Source organism: Platalea leucorodia, assembly GCF_965183815.1.
Source record: "Platalea leucorodia genome assembly, chromosome: 4".
NCBI lineage: Eukaryota > Metazoa > Chordata > Aves > Pelecaniformes > Threskiornithidae > Platalea > Platalea leucorodia.
The window spans coordinates 80,923,062-80,950,660 of NC_138826.1; the positions used below are offsets into that span (position 1 = coordinate 80,923,062).

Consider the following 27,599-nt stretch of genomic DNA (forward strand, 5'->3'; position numbering starts at 1 on the left):
GCAGAGGGGCCACAGCGGTCTGACTTTTTCCCTTCATCTTCCCATTACTTGTCCAACACTTTGTAAAGAGGTATTGAAAAGGCAGGTTGTTATGCACTGAGAACTGGTGTGGCAACTGTTGCTTCTCCTTCATTAACGCTAGTGTTTAGCTGAACGACTTGACCTGAAGTGGCTGGAGCCTCCCGGGGAAAGTTTTCCGTCCTTTTGTTGTGTGTTTTTACAGAGTTCCCCACCGGAGCAAAAGCCCTTCTTTCCCATTTGTTGGCTGGTGCCCTGAGGCTGACGAGGCTGAAAGTTTAGCAAGTTCTGTGCATAACTTCACATCACAAGAGCAAGTGCGTGTTTCCCTCCCTCCTTTCTTTTTCCTGCTCCTAAACGCCTCCTTCAAGTTTGCAGCTGGGCAGGACTCCAAAGGTGCAGCAGCAACAGCAGCAACAAGCCGGAGTTCAAAGTTAGCAGTAAATTGCACAACTTCCAGCTCATCGCTACGCTCGGTGACTATTAACAAGCTGGAAGGCGCTCAGGGAAAAAATAGGGGAGAAGGGAACACCCTCGAATTGTTTGGGGATCGCTGATGTTATGCTTCTGCCGCTGGGATCATGGCTCCCTTTGGAAGGAATTTATTAAAAACCCGGCATAAAAACAGGTAAAGTGCGTGGGTACGTGGAGGAAAAGGGAGGGCGATACGGGATGGATTTCTTTTATGCTTTTTTTTTGGTTCTGGGGGAAGGATGTGTTGCTCCGGACCCATGCCGCTCCCGGGAGCTGTAACTTCGGGGCTCACCTGCGAGTGGGAGTGGGGCCGGAGGGAGCGGGTCGGCGTGTGCGGAGGGAAGGGGCGCTCCCCCGCCCCATCCCCCGCTCTGGACCTGTCTCTCCCCTCTTCGCTCTGGCTCTTTTGACTCCGGGGCAATATTTTCAGCGAGGGGAAGATAGCTCTTCCTGACTTTGAACCTCCCCCGTCTAAACCAAGGCGAAGCTTGGAAGTCCCCCGTGTTAACGAGGTGAGACTCGGCCGGGGTTGGGAGGGGGGGCTGGCGGCCCCGCCGTGCGGGTCCTGCCTGCTGGGAAAAACCTCCCCGAGTTTCTCAGGGAAGGGCTGCGGCGGCGGGACGAGGGTCGGGCTCCGGGCCCCTCGCCGTCCGCTTTCTCCCCGTTTCCCTGGGAGGGAGAGCCGCAGCCTGCAACCCCTTAGCATCAACTCCGTCCCTTAACTCGTCTGCTGGCTCTAAGCCTGGGAGGTGGGAGAGCATCGATCGTCCAGCGTGGGCAGGGGGGATACTTTTTTTGGTTAGCCTTTAGTCTGAGCTGGACTTGACTGCCTGTTTTTTTGCCTAGAAAAATGTTGAGGGTGGCAGCTATGGTCCCTGGGTTGGCTCCTGCGAAGTTTCTTTATGGGGACTTTGCCCCTCACGTTGTGCGTGCTTCCACATGCCACGCACACCAACTGTAAAAAGAAGAAAAAGAGTTATGTAATAATTTTAAGTGCTAGGATGGCACTCGATTTTTTAAGAGTAAATGTGCTTGGAGTGGAGTAAATTTGCTTGGACCCTATGGAATTTACAGTGGCCGAACCCATCTAGCTAAGACTGAACAGAAACAGATCACTGAAATTTTGGCTTAGCAAGAAACTCGAAAATCACTTAGAATCTCTTCCTCACTTTGACTGGTGCTCACACTGAAACTTAGTTCATATTTAAGAGTATGCAAGGGAAAATCTTCTCCAGAAGGAATATAATTGGACCCTAAAAAGTCCTGAAAAAATGTCCTGATTTTTTTCCAGGTTTGGCTTTCGGTTTTCCCATTGATGCACTGAACGTTATTCTGAGGGGGTTGTATTTGTTGGGAGCTTAGCATATAGTATGGAATATAAATCAGAAAGACTGTGGCAGTCAAGGTTTAAACAATAGGATCCTATTTTAGAATTATTAATACTGTAGGTTACTGATTAAACAGTATATTTTGCTAATGTGTCTGGAAACGGAAAAACTTTGATGCACTTCTCATGTGGCCATTTTGTGTTCAGAAGATCTGGAAAGGTGGACATGAACTTTTACATTAAATTGCTTTTACATAGAGCTGTATATTTATTACTATTAAAATAGAAGTTTTGCTACTGCCATCAATTACCTGAGTAATTGTGTTAAATCACAAAGAACAGTTCCACTCCATTCAACGGTGAAACTGTTTCTCTTTTGGACATTTAAAATACCTTCATTGCACTAATTGCATCAATTTCACTGTGTTTGCTGATGTGACATTTTATTCCTCAGGAAAAGAAAGTCATAATCCAGAGCTTTAAATAGCCAATAAAAATTAAAATACCAAAGGAACCATTAGTGTGAACATCTAGCACTTTCTTCTCATTTCACCCATCCCATCCTCCCCTCCCAAAAAAAGAAATTAATGCCCGTAATGGTAGAGAAGTGTTGTGGCAATAAGAAGGGGCTGAAAGTTTTGTGACTACAGAGATGGGGGGGGCGGGTGTCAAGAACAAAGCAAACTGCATAATTCTTAAGACATGTTATTACCTATTCAAATATTTACATTTCTGTATATTTAACATCAGCTTTTGATACTGAATTTTGAGAACTAAACTTTGCTTATGCAGTTAGTAAAAGGGACTTGTAGTACGATTGAAGAGCTATGTAATAATTCCTTTTTTCATTATAATTATATCTTTGTGAACTGATTCGAAACCTTGAAAAGGAAGTCAAGTGAGCTTAAAGACCTTGACTGTGTTTAGAGCAGTAGCTGGGGAGTCAGAACTTGCGGTTCATTACCTTGTCTTAGTTTGCCTACCTGTAAAGAAGGACCAAAAAGGGACATACATGTATGTCTATATTTAATCTGCTGCTTTGTTTATTAGGTCTAGTGCTTCTCTTTGAGAAACTCAGTTTTTGTAAAAGAAAAATTGTTGAGGAAAGGTGGAGTACAGGAGGAGCAACAACTCTCCTTCCTTCTCTTCCCATTTTGCGTTTCCACTGAAAGTATTTAATGACCATTAACTACATGCAAATATAACTCTTGAGAGTTATAAGATAAGCAAATGAGGAATAAAATCTGTGTTTACAGGAGGAGGACATAAAGCTAAGTCAAGGCAACAAAGGTAGTTGGAAGAAGAGCCAGAAGGAAAATGAAGGCGTTATAGTCATTTGCTCAGATAAGAAGATGACACCTCTGTAATTAGTGCTTGTCTGGCAGCATTGCCCAGAGATCCCAGATCAGGGCCCTGTTTCATAGTAGACTCTTCACATCCAGATCATAAAATGCCAGTCTCTACCCCTAAGACCTCAGAGTTTAAACAAAGAGGTTACTCTAACTGTATCTGTGTGTATGAGGTATTTGAGCAAGAGGTGGGGGATATTGGCTGTGATGCCATGAGCCTTCAGAGAAAGAAACTGAGATTAGACCTCAGGAAGACAAAACCTGTGCTGAACTGTTTCTAGTATTTGAAAGATTTTCAGTCGGTATTACTCTCTTGGGCTGTTGAAGTTTCACTCATGCAGAGAAACAGCACAAGGCCTAGGTAACCATTAGATCACTGTAAGCCCTGATTTGATGTCAGAGGAGCAGCCGCTAGAAATGTGGCCCCAACATATTTTTCTTGGCCAGGAAGAGAATGAGTGATACCTTGATAGCTTTTCCAGGAGTTATGAGGAGTTTTTCTACTATTCTTTGATGTCCTGTGACATCCAAAAATAATCATAGTCCCCAGAGCGTGTATGTGCTTGTCAACATGTCCCTTGGAGAACAATACATTCAAAAGGTAGCAAGGCCATGCCCCACCTACCTACAAATCCAAATGTGCTCAGCAGGCACAGGCTGTACCCTCTAAGGCAGCAAAGAAATAGGGACAGTTTCCTGCAGGACTAAGCCTCCGTAACATGAATAAACTCAAGGAGGGTTATTTTTGTGCAAATCTCTGAAAGATGCTATTCTCTAGGAGTGTGAGGAATGCTCAGCTGACATCACACTTTGGAAGTGTGGTGATGTGAGGAAATGCTCAGCCCAAGATGGAGTAAAAGAAAGAGCATTGAGTTCTTTGCAGATAAGGTCTAGTATTGATCTAACACATTGAACTGCACAGAGACAAAAGAGCTCCCTATCCAAATATGAGCAACAAATACAAAGCATATATACTCGCAGTGTTTATGTATCAGGGTTTCACGTTGTATATGATTTCCTGGTTGCTAAGTAGAACAGGAATCTATGCCCCATTGATTTTCTGTAAGATTAGGACTTCTCTGCTCTGGGATGCTAGATTTGGTCACTTCTGAGAATGGGTCTTGAGGTTTATTTAAATACTTCAGGCATTACCCACCATCTCAAGGATATCTGGATCTATCATTGTCTTAGCTGCCTAGTGATCTCACACCAAGAAAGCTGTCTCCATTGCTATTTCTCTTTTATTGAGGCCACATCCTTGAGTGTTTCACATAAACCTTACCCAAACTTGAAGCTCTACTGTTCCATGCAAGTTGTAGCCAGGGAAGTAGCAGTCTGAAAGGGAGAGGGTACAGAGAATCCGTCTTCTTCATAGAATGTGAAGACATCCTTGACACTGCTTGATGCTTGTCCTTGATGCTGTAGGGATGTCCTGTTAGGCACAAATAGCTTGAGAAATATTTTTTGCCAGTGTAGTTCAGACTGGTCCTAAGTTTACCACAACCATTTGTATGCTCTGTTGACATACAACACATCTGAACCCATGTTTCTCTTTGATGATGAAACAGCTGTGTTAAAAATCTGTTATTATATAAATGTATTTATTTCTTTTCCTTTTCCTTCCTTTTACTGTCCATGTCTCAGTGCCACAGCAGTTAGTATAGTGTTTCTGTATAGGAGGCAAAGATCTACTTTGCGTACTCTTTATGTCTGCCTCTCTTTAGTCAATTCATCTCTGGTTCACAGGTAGAAAGAAAGACCATATATATATCAATTAATTTGTGTGGATATAGAGGGAGTTCTTCCTGTCCTGACAGTCAGAGGCCCCTCCCCAGTGAGAGAAACATTCAATTATTCTCTCAGGTTTTATATTACAAGCACAGGTTAATGAATTAGATTAGAGACTTCATCTATCTGATACTGACCTAGCATTACCATGTTCCCTCCCTTCTTCCCTCCCTCCAGTAGTTTCTCATCATACCTAGTTAGCACAGTGATTTGAGTGTTACTCTGAACATCTCTACTGCTCTACGATTGAGTACACTGCTGTGCATTTTAAGCCTTGGTGAAGCAAAACTGAAAATACTCAGCATTTAGGTTTGGGCTGGAAAAGCTCTTGGAGATCAGCTGCTTATCTGAATGAACTGTGTATGACCCACACTGTTAAGTCTCATGGGATCATGTGAGAGGTCTAATACTTCTCCTCTTGGATGAGCATACTTGGAGAACAGTCTATGTGAAGCTATAAAGGTGCTTTTTGATTCAAGACTACCAGGCAGTTGGTACGTATGTTGGAGGGGATGGATAAAAGGTTATTTAGAATCAGTGGTACTAAATCTGTGTTAAATTTTTAGATTGAAAAGATGGTGCTTGTTTGGTAATGGAGGGACACATTCTTCTTATTTTTACTTCTCCTTGAACATGAGATGTATTAGTGAATTATCAAAGAAGAAGTTCCTTTTTGAGCCCGTGTTCATACATTATAATTTATTTTCTGGTCTGGCTTGTCAGCTTTGTCTCAGGGGTCAAAATGGTTGCATACATTTTCTAATAATCTTTGTACATATTTGTTCACTTCACTTTCAGGAAGAGCTTTTCGTCTAGCAAAACACTAACCTTATTTCTAAAGAGTTAATTATCTACTATTCCAGGAGGGCAGACAGCAATTTCATTCCAAAGGAGTAAATAAAATGAGTAATAGATGTGTGTAATACTACACCATCTAAGGAAAGAGCATTACTTAGGTTAAGTTGAAGCTAATCTGAAACACTAGTATAATGTAGAGTCAGGCTGAGAAGATACACTTCAGACAACGAAACATATTTTTAGTAATACAGAAGAAAAATCTTGCTGGTCAGTGTTGATTCCTATTTTACTGATGAAAAATTGGCATTTTACGTGCAGAGGAAAGACTCAGACATGTTGCTAAATGTGTAATGATTTCAGTAGAGAGAAGTAAGTTTTCAGAGATTTTTTTTTAATTCAAATAACTTTAATGAAAATTAGTGATAATCACAGAGTAGTACCTCTTGATTGACCTGCATTTACGCTTAGAAAAATCTTATTTTTTTGTTTTGTTTGTTTTATATGATGAATAATAACAACTTAAAATTATGATCTTAAACATTATTATTTGCAAGCATTAACATCACACATGCTGTACAAGCCTTAATTAGCTCGTCTAATTTCTGTATTTAGTATGTAGGTAAATCCTTATTAATGGTGACAGAAAGGATGATGCAACATAAAGTTTTTGTTTAAGACCACACACTAAGTGAAGCCTAGAACTGAATATTGGACATGTTGGTACCCAGTTGTGTCCATAGGTAACTGAGCTATTATTGTCACTTCTGTTGTTTCTCTTACGTGTTATGATACTCTCTCTCCTGTCTTATTCTGCAGTGTTACTGTGCTAGCAATTCCCCAAGTATCATACAAGATACAACAGATAAGAGTTAAATGGTTTCAGGATGAACAGAAAGAAAGAGTGACCAACCAAATGGAATTAGAGGGGAAAATAGATGACCAAATTTGGTAGCGTAACAAACGCCAGAACCTTCCTCTACAGAATGTAGGTACTAAACAAATACAGTTCAGTGTAATCTTCAGGTAGGTAAGATACTATATTACAGACAAATGTCATGCAGAGTTCTCTGAAAATTTCTATCAGATCAGTTTGTGTCTGGTCTTCTTTAATCAACTATTTCATGCCTATGTTTCCCATTAGAAAAAATTACTAAGAACTGCTGAGTGCAGTGTAGTTTTCATGCAAATTCTGGTGATGGCATTTTATCTTCCAGGGCTGTAAACTTTCCATGGACCTGCAAAATTCTTGCAATACAAAATGAGATTTTTTCATAGATCATTTCTCATGCATATGTGTTATGCATAAATATAAAAGCCAAGAGCTAATTAGTGATTTTGGAAGTTGCATTTTCGGGAGAGCCTTTCTCCAAAAGAAAAATTTTGAGCACCTTTCTGGAACTTCCCTCAAATGGGCACCCACTAGTCGCTTTTTCCTGTCTTGACCTATCCAGAAATGCATTTAAGGTGCACGTGTTGTAGTAGTGATAACGATACCAACATGTTCGTGACCTCAGACAACTGATAAGCGTACTTAGTTTTCCTTAGTTGTAATTTGGGTGATAATATTTACATGCCTCAGGAACATAAGTAGGACATGACTAGACAGTGTAAAATCTGTAGAAGTACAGAGTGTGAAAGCCAGTTAGGGAGAGAGGCATGAATAAAATCTGGGAGTTCCTTGTTTCTAATTCTTGTACGGTTCACTAGAGCTGGCTGCCACCAGGAGTAATGAGAATACGCTGCAGATTGTTTAGATTTGATGTCACATGATTCACTGAGGAATTTTCAACGATCTAAAATTTTTCATAATGTTAAAAATGGCTTGTGAGGAGGGTTGTAGCATCACAGAAAGGAAATAAATAAAAAAATGCCATGTGTATCTTAACTGATTTTGAGGTGGTTTTGTGAGGTGAACACGAGGAAAGAAAGTTAACTTTTGAAACCAAAAATCAGAAAGGAAGGTTTTCACTGGCAATGATAATAAAGTTCTCATGTAATTATATTTTTAATGCTATGAAACCTAAGTCCTGATATCATGTGGACTGGAATAAAAGACCCTAAACTTGAAAGAAATTTTTCCAGTGCAAGTTTGGTACACCTCTCAAATGCACTTTATTTAAAGATATGTTTCCCTTTCACCAGCTTTTTCCTATTTCACTGTCACTCCTGTCTGCCTGACTACATGTTTGCCTCTGTCAATTTGAACCATTTCATTTGTAGTTTAGATGGTTGCTAGACATACATTTTTTGAGCATTAGTATTAGAAGAAGCCAGGCTACCAACTTATTTCTTATGTTGTAATCTTGGAGGTTATGTAAACCTCTGTTTTCCTGGCTTGGGGTTGGTTTTTTGGTTGGTTTTTGTTGTTTTTTTTTTTTTTTCCACATCCATTAGTCAGCTGCAGAGTAATGATAGGAGGAAAATATATTTATACAGAGGGTAGGTATTTGCTGTGAATGAAATACATAAATATAATTTGTCTATTTTGAGGGTCAAAACCATCAATCTGATTAATTTGTTTTCTTTATTGTCCATCCCTATCTGTTCTCATTCATTAATGTAAAGAATTCTGAGTTATGAATTTCCCATCATAATGGAAAATATAATCAGCTCTCTCGATAAGCACAAGATATTTATTTTCTCCTCCATTTAATAATACAAAACTAACAAAGCATAAAATAAACAAACAAAAGCATACAATTCTCATGTTTGGGGACAAAATCAGGTTTATAAAAATGTAATAATCTATTAGACCAAGTTTTGTTTTGGTCAGGTATAAATATGTTTACCTTACTTTAACTTCTAAGGATGCATGACCTCAGTGGAATAATGTAGTTGAGTGAAGACTACTAATTTTTAGGAGAGCCTGCCCTTGGGTCTTGAACCTGCAATTTGCTCTGTGTTAATAGATTCCTTCATCCATGTGGAACACCTTACTTTGCTTTTCCCAACTTCCTCCAAATTCAAAAGGATTATTTCTACAGAGGGTAGTTTCCACTGTGAAAGCACTTTTAAACTACAAAAATTTTCAGAGCAACAGTTGGGGCACTGTTTTGATTACATAAAGTATGCCTCATTTGTCATAGGAAGTTATCAGATTCTGCTCACTAATCAAAGAGTGGCTTAATGATATTTATAAATGCGGGATCATACGCCGATTTTCAGCTGCTCTTGTTTCTGTTGGCTTCATAATTGGTAAATTGATGTTCTGAAATGTTGTTTCACTTGGACATTACCTGTTGACAGAGTTCCTCTGTACTGATTGCTAAGGCACTAAGTGTACTTGTTGAACTTGATTATTGCCTGTATCTCTTGGGGCCACTTTGGTTTTAGTATCCTGTTTTACAGAAAAGCTCTGTACAAATCCAGTTTTCTGACAAAAATTTAGGATTGGTATTGACTTTACTGCACTTTCCCAGACTTCTCGTACGTTAAGGTCTAGGTAGATAACTGATCATGTTTGTTTACCCATGAAGGCCGCTACGGGTGTCAGACAAAGATCTGAGTTATTTTTGGAACTGCAGTTGTGGATGGTCACAGTACTTACTTTTACTGGCAGTCATACTGTTCATAAGATTCAGGTACATGGTAAAACACAAAAGTCGAGCTTCATCTTACTCAACTTGAGCCATTGAAAATTTAGGTATCTAGTCATCTAGGTACTCTTTGTAGTTAATGGATACATCTAAACACTTCCAGAGGGCAATTCATTCAGCTTTAGACAGGCTTTCAGTATGGGATTAGTCACCCTTTTGGAGGTGCCTATCTTATGCCACTGATTACAGAGTAAGGTCAGAAAATTATCTTTGACTACACATCTACATTTTAAATACCTGAAGGTACATGACATGAGCTCCACCCCAATCACTTTCAAAGGGAAGGTCTTCATGGAGCATGCTCAGACTTTGTAGAGCACCTAATTAACCATCTTTCGTACTATTCATTTTAGAAATTAAAAGGGAATATTGAATGGAGAGGGGAATTACAGGTGGATAATGTATGATTTAAGGGAGAACCATCCTAATAGTATGGATGCCTTCCCTGTCCCTGCCACAAAATTTCTACGTGGTGTTGGGCAAGTCACATAAACCACAGTTTACAAAAGTGGTTACTCACTGCATGTTCCTCATTTGCTAATTCAGTGTACTGTAATCTGTTTTGCACAAGGGCTGAGCAAAGAAAGTTTATGGATGTCCTGCTTTGGACATCTCTATAGATATCAATTCAGTTAACCGGAGTGGGAACTTAAACAAGTGGATAGCTTTGGCCTAAATCTTTTTGAGCTTTGTTTTGTAAAAGGGAGTTCTCTCCCTACTAGAGTATGTGGAGGTAAATTCAGTAATGTGTCAGCTTGTGAAACAATTGAATATCTGGTGATAAAAGGCATATAGCAAAAAATTAAATTAAAAAATGTGTCTTCTATAAAGGGTAGTACCATACATAGGAGAGAAGATATAAATGAACACATACTGTACAAATGTAAGTAATAAGGGCTAGATTTATGAAGGAGACTTTGTTACCTAAATGTCATTGTAGTCACCCAAGACAGGCTTTAAGAACTTCCGATGTTCACAAAATTATGATTAAATCCTGAGGTACTAACATTTTGACTGGTAGCACTCCCCAACCACCTATACTCCCATCATGTCTTACACCAGTTCTCAAAACCCTGCGGTTATGTGCCTCCCTCACACCTTACCAAAATTAAGAAAAAGGCAGTCTTTCAGCTTTTTCAATCATGAGGTCTCATCTAATAACCCTGTTCAGAGCATGTGCAACAACACACAAAGTGCAGCCAGGCGCCCCGGTGGCCAGAACAACCCTGTGAGATGCCTGCCCTGGCATCCTCAACATGTATTTGTCAGGAAAGTCCTGTCAAGCTATTATAAACTGAAATTCTCTCAGTATTTCCTGTTGAAGCTGTTCCATTTTGTGCTGGCTCATATGAGTTACAGTAGCCCAGAGAAAGACAAGGATTTGTGTTGAAGGCTTCAGTGGCAAAAAGGCATCAGGCTTTTGGTTGCTGTTCTAATTAATATTGTATTTTTTTATGCAGTGAACATCTGAATGTAGTCTAACATTACCTAAGTCCTGCCCTTTTGTTCATGTTTCTGACTACTTTAGGTCAGTTCTTGCTGAACTTGCTGGTATCAGCAAATCCCATCGTTAGGAGTTCAACTCTTCCGTGGCACTTTTTGTGGAAGTTGAGGTGTCCAAGAGGGGATTATGAATTTCAGCAGTGGGGAAGATACCTGAAAGTTGTAACACTGAGCATCTGCAATGCCTCAGTACCTTCTGTGGTTCTGGCAAAACTGAGTATCGTCTTTTGTATCATTCAAGTGAGGCAGGGGTCTGATGTAAGGGAGAGAATGCACCTTGCTATGGATACGCTGAATAAAATTCATTTTCTTTGAACTAAGTAGTATGGAAAACTTTAACACCAATGCTTAAAAATTTTGAGTGCTTGACTGCAACTTACACATATTTCTTTCTGCTAAAGGGTTTATGCATGGTAGGCATATATTCAGTATATAAATGCATATATGACAGTTTGTGTTGTATGTGATCATGTAATGCATATGTGTAGCACGTAAGATATGGTGTCACATATCTTATTACAGATCTAACCTGTCATCTACATCTAACATACAATAAAATATATGACAAACCCCAGATCATCATATATATAAACAATATGTGCAGAAATAGCCACTTTGTAAATTGCATAGATGTGCATCTACATATTACAAAACTGGGTGCATACAAGGGTTCCTTAAAAGTCAGAAGTGACAAACAGAATGTGAACATGTCACAGAAGAATGCTAAATATGTATATTTCTGTAAACATCACAGAGTTGTTCACATGGCAGAAGGAAGAATGCTTTCATTCAGCTGTCACTGCGGTATCCATTCAGCTTATGACGTGCCTTATTAGAAGTAAACTGCCTTTTTATCCTCCCTGAGCTATGAAGTCATCTGAATTGCTTGTATGTTGAAAGGATCCCCACCTGCAAAGACATTTGGATATGTGAAATAAAGAAACATTGGATTAATTTCAATGTTGACTCAGTCTGACTTTCTGTGAACTAAAGACAAGTACCTTGCAGTGTCTTTCTTGTGTCACAGCCTTCTTAGAATAATCACTATCCTGCCATAGAAGCACCTCACAAAACTAGCCCCATTATTTCTTGGGCCTGCCTTGATCTTTGGCCACAGACACCTGGCCTCATTTGGCTTCAGCTGTGCTCACTGCAGGTTTTTGGCCCACACCTGCTCTTACTGTTCATCACAAATCCTTTGCCAGGGGTTACCATCTTTTCAGCTGCAACAAATTTTTGAATGATTTCTTCGAAAACTGTTCAGTTGCATTCACGTGGGTTATCTCAGACAGTTTAACAAGGCCTTTATCTTTATGGTCTAATTCATCATGACTCATGTGGTTTGGAGAACAGTCAGACAAGCAGCTCAGCTCCAGTGGGAAGGTTGTGATGGACAACTGACATGGCTATGAGCCTCTTCAGGTGGCCCCAGCTGGAAATTCATTATCTGTACTCAATAGCTCTTTTCTAGAACAGTTTTTGGCCCTAAGTCATGTTCATTCAAATATTTTAGGATTCACATGGCTTTTTATCTGAATCGTGGAATGTCTTTCCTCTGCAGTCAGTTTCTTTCATCTTCTCACAGCTAAAAATTGTGTGTGTATGCTACTGGACGCTATTCTCTGTATCTCTCTCTTGCCTACACTTTCTTCTTTACATGAATCCAGTGAATTTCCCATTACTCTTGATCATTATGATCCAGCATTAACCTTGCTTCCAGACAGCAATTCCTCCCTTCTTGCCTCCCCTATCTCTATTGCTCAACTGGCTAGAACTAGTTTTGCAAGCTCTTGTGCCCTCTTTAGCATATCTGTTACTAGGGCAGAGTGCAGTTGGTAAGGTTAACAATTTATTTCATTTGCTCAGTAGCTTCTTCAGAGAGGATGTGGTGATATTTCAGAGACCCTATCAGCCTGTGCCTGACTAACTACATATTGAAGCATTCATTGATAAGCAATTTTAGAAAATTACTTGAAAGCATAAGCTGCACAAATCTCTCAGATTGTCAATGGACACTAAAATGCTTCAGGTTTCTTTTTTTAAAATTTATGTCCACTCTTCTTGTTAGCATAATTATGTATCTAGTACTCAATTTAGCTCTTCAGGGTGAAGATTTATATAAGAGTCCACTTCATCATCTCATCTTTTTTTCCTTCCAGCTCTTCAAATATTGCAAGTAATGGAGCACATTTGTTAGTGAATTATCTTTCAGAAAGTTTGAGGGAGAAATTTGAGAAAAAAAAAAAGAATTGATTGTAAATGAGTTCTTGATAGAACCCTTTCTCAGGTGACATCTTCAATATAATTTAATGAAAGCAAATGAAAAGGGGAAGATCATACAGTATAATTTCAAAGTGGGGTGGTTCACTCACTGCAAAATTTATTGCAATAAATACAGAAGAAAATTAAAGCCCATCCGGCCTTTCTCACTCCTGGCAAACTGTAAAGAGATACTCAAACTAGTTTTTATGATATACAAAAAAAGCTATTTTGAAAGATCATTAGATGTCAAAAAGTTAAGAAAGCATGATGTTTGATGAGATAGCTGAACAGATCTAAAGGCATGCTGTTGCACAAAGGGCAGTCCTAAGCCCCCTTTCCAGGCTCCTGACCACTTTCTGCCATTTCCTTTGCACTGGTACTATTCTCACGTGACACCATAGAACCCAACTCAGGGAGCACTACTAAAAAAAAAAAAAAAAAAAAAAAAAAAAGTTTTTCCTTTTTTTTCCTTTTTTTCCTCCCCCCTCCTTTCCCCTCCTTTCCCCTCCTTTCCCCCTCCTTTCCCCCCTCCTTTCCCCCCTTCTTTTTCCTTCTTTTTCCTTCTTTTTCCTTTTTTTTTCCTTTTTTCTTTTCTTTTTTCAGGGTTAGTTTGCTACCAGTTTAACAAGCTGGAAACCCTTTGGTTAAACTAACAGAGCTGGCACAAGCAAGGAGATAGGAATGTCAGGTAGACATCAGATTGATTGCCTAAACTACTTCATGAAATCTTAAGTCATACAGTTGCTAACCTATAAGACTAGATTTAGCCATAAAAATAGTATTTAGGATAATCACTTTCCTAAGACAGTTATCTTGTAAATACTTTTGTATATTTTGGGGATGGATATGGGGAGTGTCGGGGTGTTTAAAAACCAGAAGATAAAAATACTGATTCCTACAATGTTCCTTTTCAGAATCATGAAGTACAGGGTCCAAACTCTGAAATTCACTTCAGGCTGCTGCTAGAGCAGCCACAGAAGTAGTTAGAGTAGGTGGCCATCAGGAAAAGTCTATAAGAAAAAGAAGAGATGCTTTGCTGAGTTCAACTTGGGGAATTGGTGAAAAGAAACCAAGTCCATCTGGACTTTCTTTGCTTTCATTGTGAATGAGGTTAGCATCTGCCTCACACGGTGCCACCAGGAGTAGAGAAGAGGTACACCGAACTGTTTGAGCCATGCACTGTGTATAAGGGTTCATAAGAAGGTAACCATACCAGCCTCCTTTAGCCCAGGGAGTATTGGAAAGGTGGTATGAAATCTTATTATTTCCTTGTCTTTATCTTGTTCCTTTATTCAACTTCCCTTATTATCCTTAGTCTCCATATAGTGTGCTTTGTTCATGTTTTGGCAGTCCAGACCCAACCTCAGAATGTTTTGTTTATTTCTTCACTGGGCAAGATGTCAACAAACCCAGTGGAGAGAAATAGTATATGTTTGCCTTTCAACAAAAGCTGAACTGAATTTCGTGGAACAACAACAATAACAAAAATCACGCTTTCAACCATTGGAATTCCCCTTGCTTCTTTGATCTCAAAAGCTCATAAACAACCAGAGTGCTTCTAAAAGACACTTGTAAAAACTCTAATGGGAGAAGTTAGATGAACCAAATTTCTGTTAGCTGTAATAGCAGCTCTGACTTTGTCATTTAGAAGCCTATGTTCTAAATGAGCCATAAATGATTCTGCTTCCTTTGTATTATTGAAAGTGATGGAATTTTAGATACATTCTGTACATTATTAATAGGACCTCCAAAAAGCTTGTATAGTTTAACCAGTGCTTAAATATGCATAGGCACTTAAATAGACACAGGAACAATATAGAGAATTATATTTTTGCAATGTAGCAAAATTCTTGTGGTAGGTAAAAAATACCAGTGGCGTCTTCATTTGTCAACTAGTGAGAACTATCCACTGCCCAAAATCAAGATGTAGCATTTGCCGTATTGATATTCCTAAACTTTTCGTGTTGCTTACTAACACTGAGGAATTTGAAAATGCCCATCTTCCCATTCCCCCCATCATGGTCTAAAGAATTATTACCACTGAATATGTCAGTGTTTGTTTTGGCTCTGGAGTTTTTCCTGGATCTTCCATTCCTGTATCACAGCTGCTTCCTCAGTAACAGTTGCAATATACACATCAAAATATGTTTTCCCAATAAAGCAAATTGTTAATGTTATTGTTGCTCATCTTGGAAAATATTTTGGTGGACAGCTAGCTCTCCTCTGTTCTCAAACCTCAACTGTGTCAGGCCACCACACATACAGAACTGATACGATGAATATGTTACCTGTCATGGCATTTTCTGTACACAGCACACTTGCTGCTGTTACTCACGGCAATTAGAAACATTTTTTTGACTAATATCCACTTACCAACCTTATGACTTTGAATATACAATGGAGAAATGATGATTTGTCTGACAGGAAGGCAGATTTAAAGCGTAGATGTAATTTATAGAGAATGTGTACCCTTAGGGGGAGAGGAATAATTTCAGAGGTAAGACAGGAGAAAAGGGCAGGGGCAGATGCAGTCTTCATCTGAATGGAGACTACAGCCTTTGCACTTGCTTGTAGGTTAAGTGATTGGGAGCATAAACATGGTATAGGGCAGAGCTAATAAGTGAAGGGGAGGACTTAGAAGCCTTTTGGTCACCTCTGCTGAAAATCTGCACTTGAACTTTGCAAATGAGATTTTGCAAAACAGTATCGGTCACTGGAGCAATGACAGAGGGTTATGTCATTATTAAACAGGGGGGCAGGAGGGTGTTCATGATAATCCACCATAACTATCACTCTTATCCAGTGAGCAAGGTGTATAATTCCTCTTACAATGTCTTTTGTTTTGTTTTGGTTTGGTTTTTTTTTCAATTAGTGCAACATTCTGAGTTAGTGTAATTTCTTGGCTTATTTTCTATGTAGTATAAACTCTGCTATGCATCTACTTATTAGATGATAGAATTATTACTGTCAGTCCTTGTTGGTTCTTCTTTTTGACTGCTTTTATTTTTCTGTATCTGCTTTAAGTAGTGTCAGGGTTTTTTTCCCCTTTTTATTTTTCTTAAATATTGGCCCCCATTCAGGCACCTGTGTCCAAGAAGTGCAATTATTAGAATGAAGCACATGATTTCCCATGGATTTTTACTGAAGTCTGACTTTTCAAGTTAGCAAGAACTCTGGTGTGAATTACTTATTTGCAATAAAATAATTATCTTACAGAACTTCTTACAGAACTTCTTTTTTAAATCCTTCATACTTTTCATGTTATTTATTCTATAACAGAACAGTACTATCCCATTCCAATTCACAATTATTTAACTGAAATTTGTCATAGAGCACTAATACACTGTAAAATGATTGGATGAACAGAAATTTTCACCAAGATCACTGCTGAATTATAATGTATGCAATTTTGTACAGTAGCTAACTGAGGTGATGGCATTCCTCTGCAGAAAGTATTAAGGAACTAGTTATAGTTTTAAGTGCACAAATGATAATTGATACAGGACATAATTTGCAACAGCTGTTGCTAATTAACATGTTTCTTAAAGGCTTCCTGACAGTATGTGAATCTTGCTGAGTTAAAAATCTATGCATTTAAAAAGGAATTACAAAATGAACATAAACTTATACTAGGAGAAATGCATTGTACGTAGCTAGTTAAAATAGCCTTTGTTTAAATTGTTTTCTTGTTTTAAATATCTGAAATATTTCAGTTAGAACATCCAGACTACCGTGTATATGTGTATGTTTGAAAAATGTCACATGAATATCTAGATACCTAATTTTCTTTTCTTTTTAATAAATACCTATGCACATTTCTGTAAAGGAGGAAGCTTTATCATAAAGCAACATTAAATGGATACAGAAACAGATGGTAGAGGGAAATTTATTTCTTTTGAAATAATTATTTTGCTTTCACAAGTTCTATGGTGTTCTTTACAAGTCTTCCTGCAGTATTGGGACTACTCCAATTATCTATATCAAAGGGGTTTTATATTATTATTATTATTATTATTATTATTATTATTATTATTATAGTTAAAATACCAGCTTTGCCTTGCCATGATAGTTTTTGGCTGGACACTGCCCTGAGTTTCATGTGATGCAGAAGGGAAGAAGGACCAAGTTTCTGATGCATCATGTATGGAATTTTTCTCTCTTACATGATATGGACTTTTACTGTGCCCCCATTAATATTGTTTTTTAGGGATAAGTGAAGGGGAATGGGAATGCAGTTAGTTAATAGGCTGTCTTGAATCCCTAAGGCTTTAGAGTAATTCCAGCTTCATTGGGTGGTGAGAGAGTAGATGATACTTCCTCATTGCTGCCCTTAGGAAACTCAGAAGCATGTTATCTACTTAGGCAGGAGGCACACTGAGTATAAGATTTGGCCTTTATTGCTTTCTGAATAACTTTATAGAAGGTGACAGTTGAGAAAAAAGGTGGATTAGATGTAGATAGTCTGAATAAACTTAGTGTGAACTTCTAATATGATCCATTTGTGCCTGAAAGGTTGAAATACTTCTGACCTCAGCTTTCATATGGGCTGTGTATTCTTTATAGCTTTAATGTTTAAACTCACTGTCAAAAATCCATTTGGATCAAATTAAGTTAGAGTTTCTTCCAAGCAAAGGCTGCAACACATGGCACCAATACGTCTACTTTTTTGCAAATTTCACAGATAAAAATCCCACAGAGCCAAAATATATTTTGATCTTTTCTTTCAGATTGATCTTTCACTGTCTCATATATGCTTTTATGTATATATATATATATATATGGTAACATGCTGAGATTGTGAAAAATAAATAATAAAAGCAATATTATATTATAATTTCTAAATGGAATGTAGCAACTGATACTAGCCTTTATATACCCTGACGTGAATATCACTGGTATCAGAAGCTCTCAAATGACATGGAGCATGTGTCCTATGCTACAAATTCAGGTTGTTTGTATCAAGTAGGTATCCCTGTAATATTGGCCTCTCTTTAGTTCCAACAAGTAAATATAATTAAAAGCCATCATATTTCTTTGGTAGGTAATTATGGCTCAGATCTGAGACACAGAGATAACAAGGTTATTAGCAAGTGCTTAAACAAGGCATGTATTCTCTGGGCCCTTGCACATGAAGGAAACATTTATAAGTGCAGAACAAAGAGAAGACCATAGCAGAAATACATACTTGCCAAAATCCAAGTGAGCAGATTTGCACGCCCCAGCAGCGTGCTTAAAGACCATCCCCTTGAAAACACCAGATCATTAAATGCTTTTGTGGCAGATGTGTCTTGTTTTCCCAGGATGTTTTATGTCATCATGTCACACCGTTTTCAAAAGAGAGCAAATGTCTCAGCAACTGGGCATGCTTGCCTGGGACATTGTTCCCCACTGTGCAGCATGGCAGGTAGCAGATGAGGCACTGAAGGTCCTGGTGAGGAGCTGGGAGTGTGCAGCTTGAGAAAGGGAGAGCCTGCTGAGAGGTGCGGGGAGCACAGACCCTGCCTGGATCTGCCTAAAAGTTTCATGTTTCTCAGTGGATTCCAGGAGAGCACTGAGATGGCAGACACCGAAGCTCTAGGCAAGGACTTCACTGCAAGGATGCAGCAGGCAGCAGGAGGGTTGTCTCTTAAAGCCTTTTTTTCTTCTGTTCTGTCCCTTAGTTGCTTTTGGTTTCTCCACTGAAGAAGTGAATTGTTCTGGCTGGTATTTTGACATAATGTAGAGGTTTGTTTCTTAGAAGTTTAGAAGCATTTTGGTCTTACTATGGGGAGGTCATAACAACAGCATACCTACCTGAGGGCTCTGGTCAACTGAGGACCCCATCACGGCAGCCGATCAATCATAAACCACAATTATCTTCTGATTTGCTGCAGATTAGACTGTATGTTCAAATGTGCTATTGAGAGGGTTTATGCTGTCAATAGGAGGCTATTTATAAATTATTGTTCTGTTGCTTTTTTTGCATTGCAAATGACAGTTGTGTTGTGTGGCTTTCGGGGGCTTATGTATGCTGAAATGTATTTATGCAAGCACAGCATCAAAAATAAAAAAATAGATGAAGAGAACAAAAGCTCTCAAAAGTACAAAATTTGATTAATTTTCTACACTAAAATTGGATAAATTAGTTATATTATCTGCTAGCATAATACTAGAAGCAATCCTTCTGACATAAAGGATAATTAATTACAGATTATGTGCCACTTGCAGATGCATTGATAAAAGAAAAAAAAAGGTGACATTATTACACTAAGAAGTACAAGAATATTCCAACCCACAAATATTTGTACTCTCTAACAGATGCAGCTTTATGACACCTGATTAACAATAATTTAATTCATATATAATAAGTCAAAGCTCTTCCACCTCTGAAAATTAAGATTATAAGATATGATTTCCCCAATAAACTGGTGAAAAAATGTCTAAGCTATTTCACACAAATGGCTTTCCAACATAACCTCTTTGGTGTCAAATTTATAAATTCTTAAGTTGCATACATTTTCAAGCAAAGGATTAATGTATTGTTTTGTGTGCCATTTATTTTCACCAGCAGATTTTTTATTCTGTATAAATGATTTGAATGACTGGGAGGAAACAATTAATAAAGTTTTTGATCATGAACATAACCTCAAGTTTTTAATCCCTTTCCTAACACAAAAACTTTCATGGTCATGTTAACTTAAAATTGGTTCAGTTGGTTATGCTGACTTAAAATTAGTAAAGCATTAAATGATAGTGCTAGCAAGGGTTTCACAAAAATGTCTTGGCAGTGAAATTTCTAGCCATTATCTAGGTATTTTTGAGTTACTCAGTTTGATTGGTTCCTTGGGGACAGTACATCAAGAAATACGGAAATGTTGAGAATGGAATTCCATTTTATTTTTCTGTGAAAGTCTACAAAGAATTTATTACAGTGAAGGGAGAGAAGAGTTTTATTTGTGTTGTTTTCTCTACAGAGACAAAATATTCTTTTAATATCAATGATATTTCAGAAACACTATATTAATCTGCTAACAATATGATATGTAAGTGATCTAGTCCCAACAGAATGTTTGCTGAACTTAGTAAAAGAAAAACAAGCATCTTGTAGACATGTTGATGAAATTCTAAAAAGTAGGGGGATCTCTTTATTTGATTGGCATGATTGGTTGTAAAACTGTATGTTGCATATTTAGGAAGAGCGTTAAAATTTTTAGGAAGGCAGAGAATTATGTGTGTGATATGTATGTTTTTGTGCTGGACATCCCTTAAAGTTAGTGAATATCAAAAGTGCTGCTTCCAGCATTTAAGCTATCTCATATTTTGACTTTGTGCAACATAAGTACGTGTTTTTGTTTTGTCTATACATTGCTGGAATGTATTACCTTTCTTCCCCTAGGCCTGAATAATAAATTAATTAAGTGTATATCTGACATACAACAATCAGCTTGTGCTGACACAATCAAGCCTTTGTGTGAGGTCTATAACATGATTAGAATGTTTTTTTGGGTCATGAAGTAAAGCAAAGAGTAGAAGTCATAAAACTAGCAATCAAAACAAACAAACAAACAAAAGAGATTGAAAGTGTACTTTTGACCATTCTTAAGCTTAAATTCTCATTGGTTTCTGAGGAACAAGTGACTTTGCAAAAAAAGATAGATCTGTATTTTCTCATAATCACCAAGGCTTTAAAATCATAGATGGATAAACAGAACATTCCAGTGATCAACTCAAAGAAACAAAATTCAAGCCAGAACTGAAAGCTCCGCCTGTTTACTGCAACAGCAATAAACTTTTGAAAAAATGAAGTTGCCTAGCTAGTTTTGAATAAGTTAGTACTGAAATTCTTTTTCAAGAAAGTCATTTAAACTGGATAAACACCTTAGCTATTAGAGACTCATTAACCGATAGGTTATTAAAAAATGACAGTTCTTTTGCTTTTTTTACAAAGCTGCAAGATGTCAAGGCCAAAGAATCAGTAAATATAAGAAGCTTACCTCTTCATTAAAATGACCATGTAAAAGCAGATCTTTTTACTGTATATTGTTATTTTTAGTATTACATCTCGGGGAAAAAAATCACTATCAATGACCTAACATTTATTCATAATGAGGAGTTACAAACTGGATTACAACTTCCTTAATATTGAAATGACTTAATGAATTTCCTTATAAATGATAGTAATAAATTGAACAACAAATGGAATATTGATCATCTAAACTAAGGTATGAAGTCATAACATGTAGGTCACATGTTTAGTTATCTTTATTAAATCTACTGCTGTCTGAACCATTCCTGTTACATTTCTCTCAGACAATAAACCAGAATCTGATTGGATTATTCTCACCTCTATTTAGCTACCTGAAAATGAGCTATTTAGTTTAGGCTGTGGTGACTTCCTCCTTGGAGGTCCACTCTCCTTCCATGACAAGGAGGAACTTTCGCAGGGATCCATCTTGGGGCCAGTGCTCTTCAATATCTTCATAAATGACTTGGATGCAGGTCTTGAAGGTTTGTTATCAAAGTTTGCCGATGACACAAAATTGGGAGGAGCCACTGACACTCTTGAGGGCAGAGAGGCCCTGCAGAGACATCTAGACAAATTAGAGAGCTGGGCAATCACCAACTGTATGAAGTTACCAAGGGCAAGTGCCGGATTTTGCACCTGGGACATGGCAACCCTGGGTGTACATACAGACTGGGGAACGAGAGGCTGGAGACCAGCCCCATGGAGATGGATCTGGAGGTTCTGGTTGACAGCAAGTTGAACATGAGCCAAGAGTGCGCCCTGGCAGCCAGAAGGGCCAACCGTGTCCTGGGGTGCATCAAGCACTGTATTGCCAGCTGGTCAAGGGAGGTGATTGCCCTGCTCTACTCTGCACTGGTGCGGCCTCATCTTGAGTACTGTGTGCAGTTTTGGGCACCACAGTACAAAAAGGATATGAAGCTACTAGACTGTGTCCAGAGGAGAGCCACAAAGATCGTGAAGGGTTTAGAGAGGAAGCTGTACGAGGAGCGGCTGAAGTCACTGGGTCTGTTCAGCCTGGAGAAGAGGAGACTGAGGGGAGAACTCATTGCAGTCTACAGCTTCCTCACAGGGGGAAGGAGGAGGGGCAGGCGCTGATCTCTTCTCCCTGAAGACCAATGATAGGACCCAGGGGAATGGCAGGAAGATATGCCAGGGGAGGTTTAGGTTGAACATTAGGAAAAGGTTCTTCACCCAGGGGGTGGTGGAGCACTGGAACAGGCTGCCTCAGGAGGTAGTCATGGTGTCAAGCCTGGCAACATTTAAGAAGCATTTGGACAATGCCCTCAGACATATGGTGTGATTTTTGGGGTTGTCCTATGCAGGGACAGGGGTTGGAGTCGATGATCCATGTGGGTGTCTTCCAACTCAGGGCATTCTATGATTCTATGATAGTGAATTTATACTGAAATCTTAACTTCCAGATGCCTAAGTGAGATGAATTCCACTTCATATATGCAGAATCTGCTCTCTGCTTTCTATGAGGAAAGCACAGCTTAATGAAAAATGGTTCCTAGTATTAACATCTTCTTGCATCCTGAAAGCAAGTCTTTAATAATTGTTGTGATTGACACGCTGAAGCTTCATTTTTGTTTGGCACTACCTGAATTAACTATGATTAAAGAATTATACAATAAATTTTACTTAAAAAGTGTATGGTAGGCCACATCAGTTTACTATTCTATAGTGGTAGATAATAAAGAACACTTTTGATTTTTTAGATGATATTAGAATTCCATGGCACTGTGAGATTATAAATGACTTGCTAATTCTTTTTGATTAAAAAGGAAGATCAAAAATTTATTGAGGCTACTGAATAAAAATGAAGATAATATATATTGTGACAAACACATGGAAAAAATAATGAAAGAATTTCCACTTTACAGTTCTGTTTTGATCTAAGAATTACAGCGATGTTCAGAATTTCTTTTTTTTCTTCTCCTCTTTTCTGTGAAAGGTGACAATATAATTACAAGGTGTATGTTACGTATGCTATACATACATATATATATGTGGATATCTTTTAATGTATAAGCTACTTGAGTTCTTTGTGTACCTTCATGTGCATACATTATCCATTCCTGAAGTGCTACTACTATTTTCAGACTTAAGTATGTTAAATATGCTATAGAGAAGGTAAAGAAAAATCCTTCCCAAAAAGCTCAATGTAAAGTCTGGGCAGACAGGTGCATTGTAACTGAAAAAATAACAGGGGGTGATAAACAGTTAGAAAATGACTGAAAATGGTAATTTTAAAATGTTATTTTATACCCATATTGTTCGCACAGATCCTGTAGAGATTGCTTTACAATAAGCAATGTGTTTCCATCAGAAGCTTGCCTAACTCCTACTGAAGTCAGTGGGAAGTGAATGTAAAAAATGGATATAGCAAATGTATTTATCAGTACCATAGTACCATGGGGTATCTATGGGGTTTCCAAATTTATCTGAAGATTTACTAATATCACAGAAAAAAACTGTCTTCATAGGAAAGCTTTATAAGGGCCAGGAAGAAAAGAGGCAGTAAGCTTCTGCTTAACTCACATAATCTGTTACACGCTAAAAATATTGGCCTAGGAGACAATATGGCAATCAACCAAAAACAAGAATGACAAAAAAAATAGGAGAAGTTTCAGTGTGCAAACAAACTTCATAAGACTCCCAGAAGAATGCTAAAAGACTGAGATAACATGTATTCCCTGAAATGTATTTATTGATTATGAAAAACAACAACAGGAAAGATACAGTCTGAATTTACTGCCTCAAAGTCCCAATCTAGTATTTCTTGTTTAATTTTTATTTTTCTGTAAGTACTTTTATAAGTTGAAATTCAATAACTGGTAATATACTTTTATTTCTAGCTCAATTATTTATGTATCAATAGTGAACATTGTTTGAGATACTGTCCTTTTTTATAATTCATTTTGCATAATTTTATGCTTAACTTATAATGTAACTGTAGTTTATCATTTTTTCTTTTTATATCTGTAGTGTAAAATAAATACTGAGTTATTTGAGTCACAGCTGACGTTACAATTGTCTATTTATGTAAGTTTCATTTAACTATCAGTCTATCAACAGACAGAAATATTTCTATAGCATCCTGTATTCTGTAAACCTAAAAAACCTTACAGATACTGACTTTTTAGCATGTGACATATTTAACAGTAATGCCATTCAATATGATATTGTCTTTCATTCCCTCCCCCATTTAAACTTGAATATTTCTGTTTCTTTGTGCCATTTTGGCATTTTCTGTGTCTGTAACATAAGCTTTCCTATTTTGAGTACTCTATTAAAACGTTATTAATCTTCTGAACACCAGTTTTAAAAAATAATTACTGTAAAATGCTGGACTGTAAGAGGGAGCTATTGAAGTGGGAAAATGATGTCATTATTCAGAGTAATCTACTAAAACACAAATTTTACAGAGGAATGTTCCAAGACCTAGAGCAATGTAGTTGGACAGAGCTCTCCTGTGCGATGATACTAATAAGCTCATTCTTGTAAGTTTTGCTAGTATTCATTTGCAGTCACCCATCATTTGAGGATTATTGCCTCCTGGTCAAAGTGGCATCTAGAGCGGAGTCAATCATAGTTCAATTTACTGGATTGCAGTTTGTCTCTTGAGTTGTGTAGTAATTAAGAAAAAGAAACAAGTTGGATTGCTTTAATAATCATAAGGTGTAACACTAATTAAGCCAAGTAAAACTCCATTTCTACTACATCTCAAAAGACTAGAAAAGTACTGCGAATAAGTAGTCCCAGATAGAAACAAATGTGTTATTGTGCCCTTAGATTATTGTCCGAATTGTCATTTTCATTTTCAAGCTTTCTCTGTCAGACTGGGTTAAATCTCATTCATTCAAATGAACTGGAAGTGATACCAGAAAATCCGAAGAAATGCATTTTTCCTCATGGAATTTATTGGTTTATCATTTTAGACAGGAGGCAAAATCACCAGGTCTGGGCAAGCAGCAAATTATGCATGTGGAGGCTGGATGACAGGAATGTTCTGGACAGGTTCCACAAGGCCACTCTGCCAATGTAGGCCCATGGCAGTCCAGGGCTACTCAAATGGAGACAAACTTGAGGGTTAACTGTAAAGTGAACTTCTACATTTGGTCAGCTGAATCATTCTCTAGGCTCCACTGATTGTATTGATTAGACAGCTACAGTAGCCATAATGGCATCTTAGACACCTGAAGTTAGGTATCTCAATGTATAAAGAGGTACCAGCTGCTAATGTCAGGTTAATACCACATTCATTGGAATTCATTAATAAATAAATAAAAACTTAAACTTTTTACATTTTCTGGCATTTCTGTAACATTACAAAGGTTATAAAATACGGGTCTATATAAGTATTCTCTTGCAGTTCGTATTCTCTCACAACTCGCTGGAATTCAGGCTATTTGGTACTTCATGAAAAGCAACAAATTTCTTGAGACTTGTTAATGAAAAATCACAGTGGAAAACAATGGTGTTTGTGCTTATGTGGGTGCAGGTGTGGCAAAAGAGCTATAGATTTCTCCTGTCATCAAGTTCTTTTAACTTAGATGGTGTTCAAACATCTTAGTCCGTCTATGTTCAGTGCATATTTGGAGGCATGATTCTTCCCTTTAGAAGCCTTGGTGATATTAAGAGCTTACAAATGTTTTTGCAATGTCTTTAATTTAAACAAGTATATTGCCTTATAAAATAATATGGGAATTTTTCAACGTGGTAGTCATATCAGAGTTATAGCTATTATTCATACAGTCTGTGCCATTGATATGTAATTAATATTTGGTCTCTTCTTGCTTTTCAGGTCTCCCAGCAAGGACATGGCTTCAAATGAAAGAGAGATTGTTGTTTGGGTTTGCCAGGAAGAGAAAATTGTATGTGGCTTGACAAAGCGCACAACTTGCTCAGAAGTGATTCAAGCACTGCTTGAGGAACATCAGGCAACATTTGGAGAAAAAAAGGTCCTTTTTGGAAAACCTAGTGATTACTGCATTGTAGAAAAATGGAGAGGCTCGGAGCGAGTACTTCCACCCTTGACAAAGATTCTGAGACTTTGGAAGGCTTGGGGAGAAGAGCAGTCTAATTTGCACTTTGTGTTGGTAAAGTCAGATGCTTTCCTCTCATTTCCATTGTGGAAGACAGCTGAAGCTAAGGTAGTACAAAATGTAGAAAAACAGTGGGAGCTCAGTCCAGCAAATTATATGAAGATGTTGCCAATAGACAAGCAAAAGAAAATTGTCAGGAAGACTTTCCGGAAACTGGCCAAGCTTAAACAGGACAGCGTTCAGCAAGAAAGAGATAATATGGAGACACTGATTCACCTAATCATTTCTCAAGATCATACCATTCATCAACAAGTCCTTAGAATGAAGGAACTAGATATGGAAATTGAAAAATGTGAAGCGAAGTTCCATCTAGATCGTGTGGCTAATGATGGAGAAAATTATGTGCAGGACTCCTATTTAATGATCTATCCAAGTGAGGCTGAGCAGCAAGAGAGTAGGCCAGATGATCAAAAAGAGATGCATGACTATTTGAGCAAAAGTGAGGGAATTTTACAGGTTGAAGAGAGACTGAAACATCACAAACAATTAATAGAGAAGCTGTGTGCTGAAATTGAAAGAGAGGTACACGGTATATGCACAGAAAAAAATGGAGATGATGTTCGCACAGAAGGAGCTGCTAATGCTGAACTGGAAAACTCAAATTTGGAAAGTGTAAAATATGAACTAGAAAAAAGTATGAAAGATGGTCTGAGAATCAACTCATACTTGAGCTGCGTTCAGAAAGAACTTACATACAGGGACTCACTGCTTCAAAAGAAGGAAAAAGAATATGAACTTCTTACAGAAGAATTTAATTTACTACATGTTAAAGACAACAGTGAAACTAGGCTTCCGTCAAATGAAGAGCCATCCAAGGGCAGTGGCATCTCCAGTAACAGCATTGCTGTTCCTGACTTTGTTCATAGAGTGACTAATCTGGACATAAATGATACAGACTCTGACACTGGAATCAGCTCTACACACAGTCAGGACTCTGAAATAACTTCAGGGGACATGGTACTGTTGTCAACATAGTTGAAAACAGTCGTGCATTTATGAAAAGTCATATTTTGGAGGATATTTATAAGAATTAGTAAACCTTGTTGTCTTGAGATTTCAGCCCTTCAAGATGTTAAAACTGTGGCACTGCTTTAGCCAAGTAAACAGTGTCTAGTTATGTGCTTCATAGTATACTTGTGCTTAAATGCATGGGCAGTCTCATGGGTTAACTGCTAATAGGTGCAAGGTTGCTGGCTTTGCTAAATCAGGACAGACTGTTTAGACCTTATAATAGTGATACTCAGTGAAACAGGAGCATTCTGACTGGCTTGGACCAAAAGTCTGGAGATTTGATATCCCCTAATCTTTGGGTCCACTTCTGTATCTCTCTAACTTTTTAGGAATGTGAATTAGAGATTAGACCAAACTAGA

The 27,599-nt window shown here is 38.0% G+C and overlaps 1 protein-coding gene across 1 annotated transcript; it reads left to right on the forward strand.

The window, feature by feature from the left end:
• Positions 1 to 584: 584 nt before the first annotated feature.
• On the forward strand, positions 585 to 27,203 carry RASSF9 (Ras association domain family member 9; the record flags this gene model as incomplete). Its single annotated transcript, XM_082309741.1, has 2 exons — positions 585 to 646; positions 25,928 to 27,203. Exons 1-2 carry the CDS (start codon positions 600 to 602, stop codon positions 27,201 to 27,203), a joined length of 1,323 nt encoding a protein of 440 aa, XP_082165867.1. The 5' UTR covers positions 585 to 599.
• Between the last annotated feature and the right edge of the window lie 396 nt (positions 27,204 to 27,599).